We start from the raw sequence: 16,799 nt of genomic DNA on the forward strand, positions 1-16,799 counted from the left end.
TGCAGAGCATAGATCTGATCCATTGGCTGTGGAATCACTTAGTTTTATCTGTCACTAGCTGCATAAACTTTAAAATCACACAACACTAGGTTATAGTCCCACAGGTTTATTTGGAAGCACTAGCTTTTGGAGCCCTGCCTCTTCATCAACCACCTGATGAAGAGGCAGCACCTCAAAAACTAATGCTTCCAAATAAACCTGTGGGACCTGGTGTTGTGTGATTTTTAACTTTGTGCACTCTAGTCCAACACCAACACCTCCAAATCATAACTGGCTCCATAAGCGGTCCTGTGAAGTAGCTTCACCAGCCTGACCCTTCATTTTTAGACATATCCAGTGCTGCTCCTGACCTGCCCTCCTTGGATGGTAAAAGCAGAGTGGGGCATATGCTGGCTGTGAGCTTGCAGATTCAGCTGGAGGACATTTCTGCTATTACTGACATCCTCATGGATGTCCAGTCTTCAGTTGTTCAAAGTCTGTCCCATTTAGCATGCTGATAGTGGCACACAACATTATGGAGGGTATTCTTGATCAGAAGTAAAACTTTAACTGTAAAAGGACTTTGTGTGGTGGTCATTCTTACTGATACTGTCATAAACAGATGAATCTATGGTAGGCAGATTGGTGAGAATAAATGTAATTGGATTATTCTCTCTTGCTCATTTTCAGAATAGCTCTCACAGACCTAGTCTAATTGGAATGCCCTTCAAGAAGTGGAAGCTCGATCAATAATGGTACTACAGAGCCATTTCTGGTCATGGATATTGAAACCTCAATCCAGGGTACATTCTGCATCCCTGCCACCATTGGCATTTCCTCCAAATCTCTAACAGATACTCAACATGAAGGAGTACTGATTTCTGTGCCAAGATGGATCTGGGAGGTGCAGTCAAGGTAGTATTCAGCAGGGGGTTTCCTTGTCCATGTTTAAGCTAATGCCATGAGATTTTATAGCATTTGAAGTCAATATTGAGAACTCCTAGGAAGCATTTTCCTGACTGTATATCAATGTACCACCACCTCTGGGGATCTATCCTGTCGGTGCACAGGACATGCCCAGGGATAGTGATGGTAACGACTGGGATATTGTCTTGAAGGTATAATTCTGCAAGTATGATTATGTAGGTGCCCCCTATCTGTGGGACAGTTTTCCCAATGTTGCTCAAGTCCCCAGGTTTGAATGAGAGGAGGGTCAGGAGAGCAGAGTTTGCTATTGTCCATTCCAATGATCGGTAGCAAGTGGTCTACCTGGTCTTATTCCTTTTCTTAGATGTAATAGTTTGGCACACAACCATGTGGCCTAATAGACCATTACAGAGGGCATTTAACAATAAACTGCGTTTAGGGGAAGGTGATGAAGTAGTGGTATTGTCAATGGTCCAGTAATCTAGAGATCTAGGTAATGTTCTGGGGTTTGAGCATTTGGTGAATTTGAATTCAATAAATATTTGGAATTAGAAGTCTACTGATGACCATGTTGTAAAAATTGTTGATTGTTGTCAAAATCCATCTGATTCATTAATGTTGTTTAAGAAAGGAAACTGCCTTCCTTACCCAGTCTGGCCTACATGTCACTCCAGACCTACAGCAATGTGATTAACTCAACTGTCCCCTGAAATGGCTGAGAAGGTCACTCAGTTCTATCAGACATTAGAAAGATTTCAAGAAAAGGATGAAACTGGACAAAGCACCTGGCATCGACCTTGGGATGAAAAATGACAACAGTAAACACAATCCTCTTAACCTGGCAATGTTCACTTTATTAACATATGGGACAGTGCTAAAGTTGGGAGAGCTTCTCATAAACTAGTCAAGCAAAAGCCCATTATAGTCATTCTCACGGAATCATACCTTACATACAATGTGCTGGATACCACTGTCACTATCTGTGGAAATGACGTGTCCCACTGCCAAGACAGACTCAGCAGAAGTGGCGGCATGGTGATATAAAATTGTGAGAGGGCTACTGTAGGATTGTTGTGGTTCTGTTTGCCGAGCTGGGAATTTGTGTTGCAGATGTTTTGTCCCCTGTCTAGGTGACATCCTCAGTGCTTGGGAGTCCCCTGTGAAGCACTTCTGTGATGTTTTGTCCGCCATTTATAGTGGTTTGTCTCTGCCGCTTCCAGTTCCAGCTGTCCGTTTCAGTGGTCGATATATTGGGTCCAGGTCGATGTGCTTATTGATTGAATCTGTGGATGAGTGCCATGCCTCTAGGAATTCCCTGGCTGTTCTCTGTTTGGCTTGTCCTATAATAGTAGTGTTGTCCCAGTCGAATTCATGTTGCTTGTCATCTGCGCGTGTGGCTACTAAGGATAGCTGGTTGTGTTGTTTCGTGGCTAGTTGGTGTTCATGGAGTCAGAATGATGGTCATCCTGGACAAAGCAGACTACATCCAAAAAGCGCAACAACTACTTGCAGATACCAACACCTACCAAAAGAGGGAGTTTGACCCCACCCCACAGCTCACGAATAGGATAAACAACACCCTGAGGAACCTGCAAAAAACGGACAGATATCCAGGTTTGACCTACAAAGAATGAAACCTGAAAGCAACAACACCCCCAGATTCTATGGACTACCTAAAGTGCACAAACCAGAAATCCCACTCAGACCAATAGTATCACTGCCAGGGACACCATCACACAAACTGGCTAAAGAACTACAGTAGAAACTGAAACACCTGATCAGCGGATCCAGACACTTTATACAGTCAACACAGGAATTCTTGGACATCATCAGAAACATACACAAAGACAAGGAAGAAACCATTGTCTCATTCGATGTAATGGCACTGTTCACATCTATCGACAAAACTCTAGCCAGAGAAACAATAGCCAACCTGCTGGACATACAGAACAGAGAACAGGACGTTGAACCTATCAACAAAGACTGTATACTCAAACTACTGGACTGTGCCTCACAACACACTTCACATTCAACAACCAAATATATGAACAAATCAACGGCACACCCATGGGCTCAACCATTTCTGGACTCATAGCAGAAGTGGTAATGCAAAGATTAGAACAAACAGTCGTTCCGCAAATTCAACCTAAACTCTGGGTCAGGTATGTGGACAACACCTTTGTAATCATTAGAAACACAAAAAGAGAACACGCACCGGATCATCAACGCCACACTCACAGGAATCCGATTCACTAGAGAGGAAGAAAAGGACAAACAGCTCCCATTCCGAGACGTGATGGTACAGAGAACACCTAACGGAGAATTCACCACAAAGGTATACAGGAAAGCCACACACACAGAACAAGTCCTGAACTACGAAAGCAACCACCTCAACACACATAAAAGAAGTTGCATCAAGACTCTATTCAAAAGGGCCACAATACACTGCAGTACACCAGAACTGCAAAAAGAGGAAGAAGAACACCTATACAATGTATTCGCCAAAAATGGATACTTGCGCAATTTCATCATCAGGTGCCTAAGGGAAAGACAACGGAACGAGGACATGCTGCAATTCAAAGGACTACCTACACTACCATACATCAAGAGCATTTCCGAACTGACAGCCAGACTACTGTGACCACTAGGACTCATAACAGCACACAAACCAACAGCCACTCTCAGACAACAACTCACCAGAATGCAGGACCCGATACCCAACATGAGTAAAACCAATGTAGTGTACAAAATCTCATGCAAGGACTGCACAAAACACTACGTAGGACAAACAGGAAGACAGCTAATGATCTGCATCCATGAACACCAACTAGCCATGAAACGACACGACCAGCTATCCTTAGTAGCCACACACGCAGATGACAAGCAACATGAATTCGACTGGGTCAACACTACTATTATAGGACAAGCCAAACAGAGAACAGCCAGGGAATTCCTAGACGCATGGCACTCATCCACAGATTCAATCAATAAGCACATCGACCTGGACCCAATATATCGACCACTGGAACTGACAACCGGAATCTACAGAGACAAACTAGTATAAATGCTGGAGGAAACATCACAGAAGTGCTTCACAGGAGGCTCCCAAGCACTGAGGATGTCACCTAGACAGGGGACGAAACATCTGCAACACAAATTCCCAGCTCGGCGAACAGAACCACAACAACGAGCACTCGAGCTACAAATCTTCTCACAAACTTTACTGTAGGATTCCTTAACATTGACTCTGGACCCCATGATGTCTCGTGACATCAGATCAAACATGTACGAGGAAACCCCTGCTGATTACCACTTACCGTTTTTCTTTGCTTGATGAATTGGTACTCATCAATGCTGAGCAACTCTTGGAGGAACACTGAGGGTCGCAAGAAGTGCAAAATGTTCTTTGTGGAGGGACCATGTCACCAAGACTGACTGAGCTGGTTATGTTCTGAAGAACATCGCTGCTAGACAGGATCTGCAGCAGGTGGTGAGGCAACCAATAAGAGGGGAGAATGTACCTGGCTTCATCTTCACTAATCTGCTGGCTGCAGACACATGACAGTATTGGTAAGAGTGATCACTGCGCCATCCTTGTGGAGATGAAGTTCCACCTTAACGATGAATATATCCTCAATTGTGTTAGGAAGCATAAACACTGTGCTAACTGGAACAGATTGGATGCCATCCAGAACAAAACAGTCCACTTGATTGGTACTACATCCAAAAACATTCAATCCTTCCCCTGCTGATGCTCAGTAGCAGTAGAAATTCACCAAAGATTTTTAGGTGGTCCCTTCCAAACCCACAACCAATTCCATCAAGAAGCACAAGGGCAGCAGATACATGGGAACATCACAACCTGCAAATTTCCCTTCAAGCTACTCAACATCCTGACTTGGAAATATATGGCCATTCGTTCAGTGTCACTATGGCAAAATCCTGGAATTCCTTCCCTCCTTCCACTTTAGGCCTATCGACAACATATGGACTACAGTGGTTCAAGAAGACAGCTCACCACCACCTTCTCAAAGATAGTCAGGAATGGTTACTAAATGTTGGCTCTGCCAGTGACAGTCAAATCCCATGATTAAATCAAATTAACATTGCTGTGCAACCGGAGCCAAAAAAACAAGATGGTAGATTTATTTCTCTAAAGGGCATCAATGGACTAGATGAATTTTGATGACAATTAGTTTTGTGGTAGTGATTAAATTAGCAGCTGATTCCAGATTTTATGGACTGAATTCAAACATTACCATCTGCCTAATGGGAGTTGAACTCCAGTCCTCAGGGCTTCAGTATGAGATTTTGGATTACTCAGACCTTAATGTTATTACTATGCTAACAATTCCCTACTGGCTTCCAGTGCTCAATGTTCACTGTTCACTAATGCCCCTTCAGGGGATGAATTCTGCCATCCTTACCAGACCTACGCCAACACATTTTACCTTAATTGCTTAGAAATGGTAACCGTCCAGTTGATGGTATTCAATTCTTATGATGTTGTCCGAAAACCCTTACACTAACACTTCAAGCAAGCATACAAGATTCTGACCGGGATCAGCAGGATGGGTGCAGGAAAGGTATTTCTCTGGTTAGGGTGGATCTAGAATGGGGAGAGCATAATCTCAGAATAAGGTTCAAACAACTGAGTTAGGACTAAGATGAGGAGCAATTTCTTCAGTCGGCAGGTGATAAATCTTTTGCATTCTCGATCACAGAGCGCTGTCCAGATTCAATCACTGGGTATGTTCAGTGCAGATATAAGTAGTTTCTTGATACTAATGGCTTTGAGGCATAAGGGGAAAATATGGAAACATGGAGTTGAGGTAGATGATAAGACATGATCGAATATAGCAGATCAAGCTACAGTGGTAGAATAGCCCTCTCCTGCTCCGACATTGCAATGTTCCTGATAACTATGGATAGGTGTTAAAACTCACCAGTGATTCCAACAATGAATGTTTAAAGAAATGCCTCATTAATTCTGTACTGGTTGCACCCTCTTGTTTATATCATTATGCCCCATTGGTGCTAGCTCGGCTTAGTTGGCACTATGCTTACCTCTGAGGTGCAAGGCTCTGGATTCATAGCTTGTTCCTGGCTTTAGAACACAGACTATAGAACAGTACAGTACAGGAACAAGCCCTTGGGCACATATGTTGTGCTGAACATGATGCCAAATTAAACTAATCCCTTCCGTCTGCCCTTGGCCCATATTCCTCCATTCCTTACATATTCATGTGATTATCTAAAAGTACCTTAAACGTCCCTATTGCATCTGCTTCCACCACTAACCGTGGCAGTGTGTTTCAGACTCGTATCACTCTGGGTAAATGACTTATCCCTCACATCTCCTTTGAACTTTCCCCTTCTTACCTTAAATGCATGCCCCCTAGTATTAGACATTTCAATGCTGGGGAAAAAGATTCTAACTATCAATCCTATCCTATGCACCTTGTAATTTTATAGACTTCTATTAAGCTTCCCCTCAGCCTCTGCTGCAGCAGAAAAAACAACCCAAGTTTTTCTAACTCATAACCTCTAATCCAGGCAGCGTAGAATAAAATGCTTAAGGTGTGGCCCATCATGTGCACAACAGCCCCACAAACAGTATCCCATGCAGATCCACCACCTCCCCACGCACCCCCCCCCCCCTCCCCCTGGCCCCCACTAATCCTACCCCTGTAACCCTGCATTTCCAATGGCCAATCCACCAAGCCTACACATCCTTGGACAATTTGGCATCACCAACCCACCTAACCTACACATCATTGGACTGTGGGAGGAAACCAGAGCACCCAGACGGGGCACTTGCAGTCACAGGGAATACACACAAACTCAACATAGATAGCTGCCCAAGAGTGGGATTGGTCCCTGGCACTGTGAGGCAGCAGTGTTAATCACTGAGCCACCATTTCATGTCTAAAGGCAATCTCTTTGAATGTCTTCAACATACATTTTCTCTGACAGGACTTCTGTTTATCATATTTTTCTTTTGTTACATTCTCTTTTTCTTGCCATGTTTGATTCTCCCCAGATCTTGGTAAACCTCTTCTATACCCTCTCCAAAGCCTTCAATTCCCTCCTTTAAAATGGCGATCAGGTGCACTGCTGGAGATGTCATCATTCACAGATGAGAAAAACAGTCAAACAGAGGCCCTATCTGCTCTCTTTAGGGTGGACACCAGATACAAACCTGATACATGTTCACCCTCATTGCCTTAGTTGATATCAATCGCACAATTAACATCACCACAAACAGATTATTTGATCATTAAACTGTTTGTTGTGCATCATTACAACAATGACAAAAAAACTTCTTTGGCTATAAAATATTTTGAGAGACCGAATAATCATGAAAAAGCATTACATATGTGCAAACCTTTCTGACTTTGTGGCACTTTATTTTTATATTGACTCTCGGTCAAATGCCAGTTCTGTTATTTGCCATAAGCTTCTACTATAGTCAAGTCGCCTGAGGTAAAAGCTTTTCTCTATTAACTTTACTGGGCAATAAATTATAGTTCTTGAATTGGGACTTTTATCATGCAGTGTCACTTAGTTCTTTACATTTCCATAAGAACTTATAAGGCAAATTTTTGTTACAACATTCATGAGGGTATAACCAAGAAATTTGATTTAGGCTGTTCAGTGATTATCTCAGAATGCTCCTCTTCCCACTAAGCGAAGTAATGCCTCAAATTGCCAGTGGGAAGCACAACAGAAACCTTCAAAGTGGAGGTTGATAGGTTTTATTTAAGCAAGTAATATGTGTTGTGGGTCGGTGAAGTCAATTTATCAATCAGGAGTCATTTAAATGAAGCCTTGGACAATGAAGTTGAGTGTCTGAATGGCCTGCACCCTATGATAGTACAATACACAAGCCATTGCATAACCAGATGCTGCACTAACCTGGGCACAAAGCGATGTTGCAGATTTTTGTTTGGGACTCTGGCCCGTCACAAGCCCGTCCACCATACTGAGGAGAAATGCATGACCTTGATCTTGTCCTTTGACCTCTGCCGCAAGTGAATGAACACAAGCTCCAGGGTGACCAATCTTCCCAAACGCCATGCACTACAACAGAATAAAAGCAGTTTGCAAAAGCAGATGTTAGGTTTAACAGTCTTAAGAAGAGTTTCAAAAAAGATAAAGTGAGTTTTTAAGGCTGCTCAGATATTATGTGGAGAGTGAGAAAGACTTATACATCAGTACTAGGGGGTGTACAGCATGTTACTGTTATTCTGCACCACATACTGCTCCATGTCTGCTATTTCCCCATTGTCACACTTCCAGAAGATGCATCAAGGTGGCGGAAAACGTTATGCAGATGCACCTATGGTGGGGAAGAAAAGTAGTGGCAGACTCACACAAGCCTCTGTAATATACAAGCTCAGTGTGGTATATATGTTCAGTTCTAGCCCAGGATTCCCAATGGTCTGGGAACAGATCTTCCACCTATTCCCAGTCAGGGAAAGGTAGACTCCTGACATGAAAAAATAAAACAAGTAACACAAAAAATGAATCACTTCTTTAGTATGGTCTGAGAAGCCTAGCAAGGACAGCTTTATGATGAAGAATACTTGAAACCTTCTTTCAATATGAATAACACTGAATAACAGTAAATATAAATCAATACACATAGGTCAAATAGTTAACATTTTACAGAATTGTATTAAATGAGTATATGCTGTAAAAGGCAGAAATTCTAATTTCTTTGTTTAAAAATGTCATACGTCAGAGGCAGAAATTCTAATTTCTTTGTTTAAAAATGTCATAAGTTGTTATTTAACTAAGAAAAAGGCATCATTCCTGGTGGCCACACATTAACATCAATTAGATATGAATAATAGATGACTACAGCGCCAACTATGGCCTTTACCAACTATTTACCCCAAGGGAGAGCTTTACAATCTCATTGTGCAGTCACTAAAATGCCAAACAATTCTCCACAGGGATAAATAGGAAGAACCAACAAATATCCCTGGAGGCAGTCACTCATTAATCGTCCTCCTGGGTGGGAAGTCGGATTGACAGAGGCCTGGCTGTAAAACTTCAGTCTGGATTTACAGACAGTAAAGGGGTCTATGCACTGCAAAACCATAGAAAAGTGGGGAGAATAAATTACGTTATAGTCAAAATAGGGCCATTGAGTGTGAGATGGTGGTGCAGTAGTAATATCACTGGACTTGAACTCAAAGGCCTCGATCTGGAAATGTCTCTTCAAATGGCAGCTGGTAGAATTTAAATGGAATTTAAAAAAAAAATAGAAGCAAAAAGCTAGTCATGGTTAAATGGTGCCATAAGATCATCATAAAAACCTATCTGCATACTACACAAATATCCTTTAAAGAAGGAAGGTAGCCATCCCTACCAGTGATTCCAGACCCACAGCAATGTGATTTACTCTTAACTATTCTCTGAAGTGTTGAGCAAACCATTCATTACAACAGCAATTCATGATGGGCAACAAAATACTGGCCTTGCCAAGAGACTTTGAATTATCGAGAGTAAGAACAAGGGTGCAAAGATTTAAAGTGATGTGCAAAAGAAGCAGGGTGATATGAGGAAAATCTTTTCCACACGGTGAGTAGTTAATGTATGGAATGCACGATCTGAAAATGTGGTGAAGGCAGGTTTAATTGAGACATTCAGGAGAGCATCGGATCATCATGTGGACAGAAATATGGTGCAAGGATATGGTGAAAAGGCAGGAGATTGGCATTAAGAATGATGCTTGTTTGAAGAGCTAGTGCAAGCACAATGGACCAAAAGGCCTCTTTCTGCACCATAACAACCCTGTAATTCAATTCCGTGATTCTTGCCTATGGTGCCCACATCCTATTAAAGAATAGAGAAAGTTGTTGTTTGTCAAATATTCCTCTCCCAGTAATACTGTAGATGTGCCTTGCATTTAACCAGAAATATGGCTTAAAGGATGTCACATTTCGAGATTGTAACAAGGTCAGCCAAGTGGACCTCATAGATTTTGATTTTGGCTGTTAATCCGGTCCAAATCGTAAGCCCTGGCTAACACACAAGAAGTGTGTCAGACATCCTGTTCTCTCTGAGAGTTGGCTCTGAGGGAGCTGGATCAGTGTCAAAGACTCTTGACGTGTAAATAAATGATGATTTGGTGATGGGATACCAGCTTGTTCAGAGTTAGTTCAGAGGTAATTGTCTGATAAGCATTGGAAGATTGGAGGTATGACAAAACATTTTTGAAACTAGATTTTCAAAGACAAAGCATGAGGAGGAGAAGGTGAAGGAATTATGACTTAAATTCCAATGCTGTAGGAACAAAATGCTTGAAAATCAGGTAATTGTTGAGGGCGAGGGTTGGTGGGGTGGTTAGGACTTGAGTTCAGTGAGCACAGGTCTGGCCAAGAAATTAATCAAACTTTTCGACAAGCACAAGGATTTTGATTGGCTGTATTGTTCTATATTCTTCTTCTAGTCAGCAATGACTACATACAAGACCATTATTTGCCACCCACTCACAATGCCTTTGAGTTTTGAAGTTCTTTCAGTTTTTGCAGACAACAGTTAAGAGTCAACCACATTGCTGCAGGTCTGATGTCACAAATAAGGATGGGCTGGCTTCCTTCCCTAAGCAACATTAGTGAACTAGATGGATTTTCTTTAATGGGAGAAAGTGAGGACTGCAGATGCTGGAGATCAGAGCTGAAAATGTGTTGCTGGAAAAGCGCTGCAGGTCAGGCAGCATCCAAGGAGCAGGAGAATCGACGTTTCGGGCACGAGCCCTTCTTCAGAATTTTCTTTAATGACAATTTTACAATCACCGTTTTTGAGAACTTCTGTATTTCAGATTTTATTATTTGAATTTTCTCAGCTACAATAACAAGAGTTGACTCCAGATCCCCAGCTTCTCAATTACTAGTACAGTGATATAACTATTCTGCCACCATCTTCGCACTGTGATCAGAGAGTGATCAAAACCATATCCATTGCATATGACAGGGCAAGTGAAAGGCATCACACATCAATGTTTTTTCTCAGGTACATGGAAGTAACTTGATTAGCCTCAGTATTAGCTAAAATGATTCAAGCAGTAGAGGACAGCCCTACACAGTACCTAAAATGTAACTTGGCATTAACCAAGCATGCTCTTAGTCAATTCTAGTCAGATGTCATTATTGCTTAAGTGAAAGTGATGTTAAAACCAACAAGAAATAAGAAAAAAACATGGGAAGTGTGCACAACCAGAGCCTGTTTCCTTGCAGTAATGCCCTGCCATTGTTGGATTGTTTCCCTTTTGGACTGGCAGTCTGTAGCTCTAACTCACCCAGCTGAGTGGTAGTAATGTGTCAGTCTGAATGGTGAAGTATGGCGAGTTATTCCCAAAAAAGCATCACTCTGAAACCCGATCCCTCTCTCCACAAATATGCACACATGCCTTTCCAGCATGGGTCACCTCCAGTTGATTGTCCTTACATTCTCTACAGCCCAGAGAGTGTCAGTTTCAGTCTCCTTATTTTCTTCCAAGCTGGCAGAGCTATTTGTGTGACCTGGCTGACTGCTGTGATCGCCAGAAAGACAACTGAGTAGCCCTTTGCATCTGGTGTGTACACTTCTCTTTTGCTGGGTGTCTCTTGGCCAAAAATAGTAAAACTTAATGACAGTCAACAGCCCCATACATCCAGGAGATCCTTGATTTAGTTATCCTTTGTGCTTAATATCAAATTTTCAGTCATATTTCAAGTGAGATTGTCTGGTAGGGAAGGTGTACAGCATTAAAGAGCTTCCCTGTGTGTTGTAGCCAAGATGTGAGATGAGACAGATCAATTTGAAGGACATAACCTGACACAGATATTTTTTACACTAACATGATCCCTTGGAACCATGTCAGGGTCAGCAATTCTGCTGAAATAAACAGTGATTGAAAGACAGAATATTGAAAAATGCCAGTGTACATATCTTTAATAGTGGCAAAAGGGCTCATGTGGAAACACTACTGGCATATGAAAGATCGATTTATCCCAATGCTGTGCAAGGTAGGTGGATTGACCATGGGAAATGCAGGGTTACAGGGATAAGATAGGATTGGGTCTGGGTGGGACGCTTTTATAAGGGTCAGTGTGGTCTTGATGAGCTGAATGGCCTATTTCCAAACTACAGAATCTATGATGTGAGATTGTGTACATTGGAAGCAACATGATAAATAATGAAACTGACATTTAAATTCCTTTTGCAGAGGGCACCGAACACTCCACTCAAATACCTCAAATCGTAATGAGTAATATAATATGAACTACAATGATTAAGGAAGAAAGTCACGGCTTCAGGACTAATGGAGACCAGGGCCAAGGTAACAATATGAACGGTGATCCCTCTGCTAATGCCCATGGCCCAGGAATAAACTCAAAGCAAAGTTGCACTCAAAAGAGAAAACGCTGGAAAATCTCAGCAGGTCTGGCAGAATCTGTAAGGAGAGAAAAGAGCTGATATTTCGAGTCTAACTGGCCCTTTGCTTTTAAACAAAGTTGCACTCAGCTGGGTGAAGTTTCTATAGTGCCAGGGTGTATGTGAGGAGTATAGGACAGCTTCTAGATTCTTCTTTAAAAATTCAATTTAAATTCTACCACTTGCCATTTGAATGTATATTTCCAGATCTGAGCCTTTGAGTTCAAGTCCAGTGATATTACTGCTGCACCATTCTCTCCCAACAAGTTCCAATGTGATGCTTTCTCTGTTAAATAACCTGCCATACTTCACCATTCAGACTGATGGATTACTACCACTCAGCTTGGTGAGTAACAGCTGCAGACTGCAGTCCAGAGGGGAAACAATTCAACAGTGGTAAGGTGCTACCGCAATGAAACAGGCTCTGTTTATAGACACTTTCCAGTGCTGCAACATCTCCACCAAGGACAGTAAGAACCCATATTACATGCTGGGCAAGTGAATTGCCAGATCTCTGCTCAATTAAACATGAACTTGTGTGACTAATAAATTACAAGGTCAGGCACATGTAACATTTGAAATATATAAGAGACCATTTTTGCATTTGGAATAGAGTGATAGAGTCATAGAGTCCTACAGCATGGAGACAGGCCCTTTGGCCCAAACCTTTACATGCCGACTAAAATGTCCATCCATGCTAACCCCATTTCCCTGCACTTAGCCCATATCATTCTAAACCTTTTTCTATTCATGTATTTGTCCAAATGCTTTTTAAATGTTAATGTACCCGCTTCAACCATTTCCACTGGCAGCTTATTCCACATGTGTACCACTCTCTGTGTAAAAAGGTTGCCCCTCAGGTTCCTTTTATTCTTTCCCCTCTCACCTTAAACTGATGTCCTCTAGTCCTCAATTTCCCCAACCCTGTGAAAAAAGACTGAGTGCATTCACTCTATTTATGCCTCACATGATGTTATGCATTTCTATAAGATTTGCCCTCAGTCTCCTCTACTCTAAAGAAAAAAAGTCCTAGTTTGTCCAATTTCTCCCTATAACTCAGACCATTGAGCCCTGGCAACATCCTTATTAATTTCTTCTGCATTCCTTCCAGTTTAATAACATCCCTCCTATAGCAAGGTGACCAAAACTGAACACAATACTCCAAATTCAGCCTCACCGACATCCTGTACAATTGCAACAGAATTTGCCAGCTTTAGTACTCCAGAGCCTGACTGATGAAGGCCAGTGTGCCAAAAGCAGCCTTCACAGCCCTGTCTACATGGGACTCCACTTTCAGAGAATCCTGTACCTGAACTCCAAGATCCCTCTGTTCCACTACACTCCTCAGGCGCCACCATTCACCATGAAACTCTTACCTTTCCAAAACGCAAGACCTCACACTTATTTACATTAAACTCCATTTGTCACTTTTTGACCCACTTCCCCAGCTGATCAAGGTCCTACTGCAATTTCTGAGAACCTTCCTCACTGTCCATGATACCACCTAGTATAGTGTCATCTGCAAAGTTGCTATTCATGCCTTGGACATTCTCATCCAAATCATTGATATAGATAACAAACAGTAATGGCTCCAGCACCGAGCCCTGAGGCATTCCACTGAATCCAAATTAATTCCACCAGTTCTCTGTTCTATTCTTGTACGGGGAGTTTGACCTGAATGCTCTGACAGTTCAAAGCATCCACCACCGTTAAATATATTTTTTTCCATTCACTGCTTCTGCTTTTCTATTTGTCTCCCGTCACCCCACCCCATTCTAAGCACCAAGAGTTCAGGTGTGTGTCAATGTTGACCTCGTAGTTATGGCCATAAGTTTGAACACAACGAGTCATTTTAAGATATACAAACAATCACTATCTGGCAACATTGCAACAGCAGCTGTACCCCAGCCAGTGGTAGCAATATCACAGTGTGAAAACCATTCAAATTCTGCTAAGCAGCATTGAATTAAATAAATATTTCGATAAAGCTAAACAGGCTTCTGCACAGCTGCTGACAAGAATTATTCCAATTTACCTGATGTTTTTTGCTGAAACAGTGTGATCTGTCAATAGGCCTAATTGAAAGCAATGAGATTACCGAGTCATCTTCTTTGTGTAGGTTGCATGACACCTATTCAAAAGGGAACACATCATTGCCACGCCAACCTTAAAATAATTTCTGACTTCCACACTGTTTTAAGCTTATCATAGGTAAACTGTAAAAATGTTTCATACATTGAATTAAAGGAAAAGGTAAATAGGAGCAAAATGCAGGAATTTGAAAATATTTTGGTTGTTTTGTCTATATTGAGTCACATAATTAAACATCCATATTTTTACTCATCCATTGCTAACACTACCTGGACAGAGGGCAGTGTTATTGCAAACCCTTGATTCTCTTAAAGGCACGCTGCACAGAATCCCGTAAGATGATACACAAGCTCTGGTTCGCACCTGCGACCCTTGCCCACATGTTACTGAACACATACTCCACTGGGTCCATTCTTCTGTAACAGGGTCTCCTGTATGTAAAGAATGACACAGTAATCATTAAACAGCACAAACTCCATTGTCAATAACACAGTAATTGTCCCAAGAATAACCAGTAGCAATACAGTCTGCAATCTGTCAACTAGTTATTATAACTGAGAAGAAATTGTACAGAGCAGTTATAAGATTTCCAATGATCTCTGAAACTCTTACCAAGCACTTCCAAAATGATGGGATATGATTGCAAACATAAACTGTGGGAGGGATATATCCATATTTTCAAGCTGAAAAAGTCTTTCTATAAATACCTAATCAAATGTGTGTGAAAGGAGGATTTCCAAATTGGAAGCTGGGATACAAAGAACTGTGAGATGAAGTTTTGGGTTGGGAAGATCCACAGCAGTAGAGGCTGCCACGGAGTTCAAAACAAATTACACAAGCATATTCCCACTCCAGTAGGTCTTTGCTCTCGCTCAGGGGTTGTGACAATTTTCAATCCTTGACAATGAGATAATGTTTGAGAAGTGCTGCTCACGAATTTCATTGGATTTTCACATTACTTTAATATACCCTGCTTCCTGGCCATTGAAGTTGTACTCTGTGAGGCGTCAAAATCCTGGAATTCCCACCCCAATAGCACTGTGAATCTACCTACACCACATAAGGCATAAGATTATGGGAAGTTAGAGAAGTGATTGCTGGGCCTCTTGCTGAGATATTTGTATCATTGATAGTCACAGGTGAGATGCCAGAAGACTGGAGGTTGACAAACGTGGTGCCACTGTTTAACAAGGGCGGAAAAGACAAGCCAGGGAACTATAGACTGGTGAGCCTGACCTCGGTGGTGAGCAAGTTGTTGGAGGGAATCCTGAGGGACAGTATTTGGAAAGGCAAGGACTGATTCGCGATAGTCAATATGGCTTTGTGTGCGGTAAATCATGTCTCACAAACTTGATTGAGTTTTTTGAAGAAGTAACAAAGACGATTGATGAGGGCAGAGCAGTAGATGTGATCTATATTGACTTCAGAAGGCGTTGGACAAGGTTCTCAATGGGGGACTGAATAGCAAGGTTAGATCTCAAGGAATACGGGGAGAACTAGCCATTTGGATGCAGAACTGGCTCAAAGGTAGAAAACAGAGGGTGGTGGTGGAGGGTTGTTTTTCAGATTGGAGGTCTATGACCAGTGGAGTGCCACAAGGATCGGTGCTGGGCCCTCTACTTTTTGTCATTTACGTAAATGATTTGGATGCGAGCATAAGAGGTACAGTTAGTAAGTTTGCAGATGACACCAAAATTGGAGGTGTAGTGCACAGCGAAGAGGGTTACCTCAGATTACAACAGAATCTGGACCAGATGGGCCTATGGGCTGAGAAGTGGCAGATGGGGTTTAATTCAGATAAATGCAAGGTGCTGCATTTTGGGAAAGCAAATCTTAGCAGGACTTATACACTTAATGGTAAGCTCCTAGGGAGAGTTGCTGAACAAAGAGACCTTGAAGTGCAGGTTCATAACTCCTTGAAAGTTGTGTCGCAGCTAGATAGGATAGTGAAGAAGCCATTTGGTATGCTTTCCTTTAATGGTCAGAGTATTGAGTACAGGAGTTGGGAGGTCATGTTGCGGCTGTACAGGACATTGGTTAGGCCACTGTTGGAATATTGCGTGCAATTCTGGTCTCCTTCCTATTGGAAAGACGTTGTGAAACTTGGAAGGGTTCAGAAAAGATTTACAAGGATGTTGCCAGGGTTGGAAGATCTGAGCTACAGGGAGAGACTGAGCAGGCTGGGACTGTTTTCCCTGGAGCGTCGGAGGCTGAGGGGTGACGTTATAGAGGTTTACAAAATTATGAAGGGCGTGGATAGGATAAGTAGACAAAGTGTTTTCCCTGGGGTCAGGGAATCCAGAACTAGAGGGCATAGGTTTAGGGTGAGAGAGGAAAGATATAAAAGAGACCTAAGGGGCAACTTTTTCATG

The 16,799-nt window shown here is 42.1% G+C and overlaps 1 protein-coding gene across 1 annotated transcript in view; it reads right to left on the reverse strand.

The window, feature by feature from the left end:
- adgrb3 (adhesion G protein-coupled receptor B3) overlaps window positions 1-16,799 on the reverse strand; it is an 870,525-nt gene that overhangs the window by 521,200 nt on the left and 332,526 nt on the right. The window contains exons 4-5 of the mRNA XM_060821286.1: window positions 14,697-14,858; window positions 7,825-7,989 (exon numbers count right to left, since the gene is read on the reverse strand). Coding sequence (XP_060677269.1) covers window positions 7,825-7,989; window positions 14,697-14,858 — 327 coding nt within the window. The remainder of the gene's footprint in view (window positions 1-7,824; window positions 7,990-14,696; window positions 14,859-16,799) is intronic.

Source organism: Hemiscyllium ocellatum, chromosome 3, assembly GCF_020745735.1.
Source record: "Hemiscyllium ocellatum isolate sHemOce1 chromosome 3, sHemOce1.pat.X.cur, whole genome shotgun sequence".
Classification (NCBI taxonomy): domain Eukaryota; kingdom Metazoa; phylum Chordata; class Chondrichthyes; order Orectolobiformes; family Hemiscylliidae; genus Hemiscyllium; species Hemiscyllium ocellatum.